The 3,187-nt window shown below is 38.3% G+C and overlaps 1 protein-coding gene across 1 annotated transcript; it reads left to right on the top strand.

Annotated features, from left to right (window-relative positions):
- Positions 1-1,430: 1,430 nt before the first annotated feature.
- LOC122021355 (trans-resveratrol di-O-methyltransferase-like) lies at positions 1,431-2,706 on the top strand. Its single transcript, XM_042579476.1, has one exon. It carries the CDS (start codon positions 1,438-1,440, stop codon positions 2,620-2,622), a length of 1,185 nt encoding a protein of 394 aa, XP_042435410.1. The 5' UTR covers positions 1,431-1,437; the 3' UTR covers positions 2,623-2,706.
- Positions 2,707-3,187: the final 481 nt, after the last annotated feature.

The following is a 3,187-nucleotide window of genomic DNA, read 5'->3' as shown; positions in this document are numbered from 1 at the left end:
ATTTTATTACATTATAAGCTTGATTATATTATATAAAACTTTTTATCCAAACATAGTAATGTAATATTAATTATATTATATTATATTATATTACAAATTTTATTATATTAAAAACTTAATTACATTACTCCTAAATAAATAGAGCCTAAAACATTGAAAAAAAGCAAAGTTAGTAAAAAATATGGTATTCAAAGCTTCTTAATCAATTAATCAATACATTAAAAGTAAAGTTAAATTATAAAAATTGGAGTCCAAGACTTCTTAATCAATTAATCAATACATTAAAAGTAAAGTTAAATTATAAAAAATTGGAGTTCAAGACTTCTTAATCAATTAATCAATACATTAAAAGTAAAGTTAAATTATAAAAAATTGGAGTCCAAGACTTCTTAATCAATTAATCAAGCCGGACGTATTATTGACAATGGGTAGGAAAAAAAATATTATATGACTGTGCATGTGATTATTTTTTAAAATATAGACAAAACATTAAAAGATTAAAAAAAAATCAAAGTTAATAAACAATTATATCCAAAGCTTCTTAAGTAATTAATCAAGACATCCGTTAATGAAAAGTAATCCCAGACTTCTTAATCAATTAATCAATAGTATCGACAAAACTGGGAAAATACATCATGTGATAATGCATGTGATTTTTTTTTCAAATATAAATAAAATATTAAAAAAGATGGAAAGAAAAGTAAAGTTAGTAAAAAAATTGATATTCAACATTTCTTAATCAATTAATTAAGACGTTGGTTGGAATTAAAATAAAGTCCGATCTTAAAAAATTGAAATCCAAAGTACTAAATCAATTAATTAAGATCTCTGTTCGGTTCTAGCCATTCCATTCTTGGGCTATCATCACCTCTAGGAATGGCATCCCAAATTAAACCATGTTATTTATCATAACTTTAGAACGGCGTGAGAGTTCTTGTGCCTGAATGCCCATTTTGACCGTTCCATGTCTGTTCCAACAAATTATGTTTCTATATATCCATTTGCTGCAGCTAAAAAATAATATACTAATTTCTAAAATGGATTATATTATATTCATTCATGTTTCATTTTCCAGTTTCCACCTATAAATATAAAGAAATTATTATTGTATCCCATGTGGTATTTTTTGTTTTATTTATTTTTTAAAAAGAAAATTCCTCAAACTAACCACATATTAGTTAATTTACAAATGGCTCGTAATTATTCATGTTTTTGTTTCTATCTCTAGAATTTTACTATTTTATCCCACGAGTACGTGCATGGTGTTTTATCTATTTATTTATTAGAACAAAAAAAATGCCGCAACGTGAATTACACATCAATACATTGTTTTTTTTTCTTGGAAAATGCCTTTCATATGATTCACGTACGTTTGTTTATATATAGGAGACAGGAAATACGAAGAGACATAGCACGGCATCGATCGAGAGGAACAATATGAGATCATTGCCGCCGAAGCAGCAAAGCAATAGTGATGAAAAGGAGCAGCAGCAGCTGCTGTGGGATGCCCACGCCCATCTCTTGAACACCGCGCTCGCCCACATCAACTCCATGGCCCTCAAGTGCGCCGTCGACCTCAGAATTGCAGACGTCATCAACCAAGTCAATACCAGCAATCGCCATCACCCCGGGATCCCTCTGTCTACTCTCCTCTCCCAACTCTCCATCCCGCCGGCCAAAACCGACCCCTTCCGCCGCCTCATGTGCCTCCTCGTCCAGTCCGGCCTCTTCACGAGATCAAAGCTCGGCGAAGTAGAAGAAGCCTACGGCCTCACTCCCATCTCTGCTTCCCTTCTCGTGCAGAGTCAAACAGAGAGTCTCACGCCTTTGCTAAGCTTTATGCTCGACCCTTTGCTAGTGAACCCATGGCAAAGCCTAAGCCGGTGGTTGACCTCGCCGGACGACGTTTCCACCTCTTTCGAGGCGGAGCACGCGGCGACGCCGTTCGAGATCGCGGCACGAAGCCCCGCGTTCAACGTTCTGCTGAACGAGGCGATGGCCTGCGACACTCGCCTGGTCGCGCAGATGCTCGTCGGGGACGAGCACGGCGGCCACATCTTCAGCGGCCTAACGTCGTTGGTGGACGTCGGAGGGGGCACAGGCGGGATGGCGGCGGCGGTGGCGGAGGCCTTCCCGCAGGTGAAGTGCGTCGTGCTTGATCTCCCGCACGTGGTGGACTCATTGCTGCAGCAGGAGATGACGATCTCGAGGAAGGTGGAGGTGGTCGCCGGAGACATGTTCGAGTTTATTCCTCATGCCGACGCTGTCCTGCTTAAGTGGGTGCTGCATGACTGGAGCGACGAGGACTGCGTGAGAATACTACAAAGGTGCAAAGAGGCAATTCCTTGTAAAATGCGAGGTGGAAAAGTGATAATTATTGAGATGGTGATGGAGCAATCAGAATATGATGATATTGATCGTGATCAAGGCACGTCGTCGTCTTCTGATTATAAAATGCAGCAGACAAAGCTTCTGTTCGATTTATATATTATGGGGGCTACTCCAGGTAAGGAACGATGTGAAGCAGAGTGGAGGAATATTTTCACAGCTGCAGGGTTTAAGGACTACAAAATGATGACCACTTTGGGGTTGCGTTCTGTGATGGAGGTTTATTATGATTGATAATTAATGGGAGGTTTATTATGATTGCATGTCTACATGTTCAGTTTGGTGATCTTCCTGTAATGCATGCGATTATCTTACACGGTTGGAAGTTCGGAATTGAATGAAAAGTATGACTTTTTGGCGCTACTATAACACACAATAAGATGAAATTAAATAAGAAACGAAGATCAATGCCAAAACTCGTTTCATCATATGGTTAAACTACATATATAATTTTTTTTTATGAAGGGTTAATTAAACTACATAGTGGCTGCTAATCCTAGCTAGTTGCTTGATATGACAAAGCAAATGAAAATTTGATAAGTGATACGGCGGTTTCCATCAGTCCCTGCGTGTCTCGTGGTTCCAAAGTCAAGATGGGTTAAACCTGGCCTAAGGGAAGGTTAACTCCATTGAGGTGGGACCAACATACCTGATCTGTAACACTCACCCTTCTATCCTTATTTTATAGGACAGACGTTATTCTTTCAATTCTTTTTTTTATATATTATCTACTGCTCAGTTCAGAGATCTACTCTGAACTTTTTTCGACTGATAGGACGTGATTTGGAGCAAAGTGAAG

The sequence above is a fragment of the Zingiber officinale genome, chromosome 9A, assembly GCF_018446385.1.
Source record: "Zingiber officinale cultivar Zhangliang chromosome 9A, Zo_v1.1, whole genome shotgun sequence".
NCBI lineage: Eukaryota > Viridiplantae > Streptophyta > Magnoliopsida > Zingiberales > Zingiberaceae > Zingiber > Zingiber officinale.
The sequence above is the reverse complement of the archived record's forward strand: the minus strand, read 5'-3'. Positions and strand labels throughout refer to the sequence as shown.

Bases quoted from the DNA above. Each gene is read 5' to 3' on its own strand.
- LOC122021355 (XM_042579476.1), top strand. From the start codon at position 1,438: ATGAGATCATTGCCGCCGAAGCAGCAAAGCAATAGTGATGAAAAGGAG.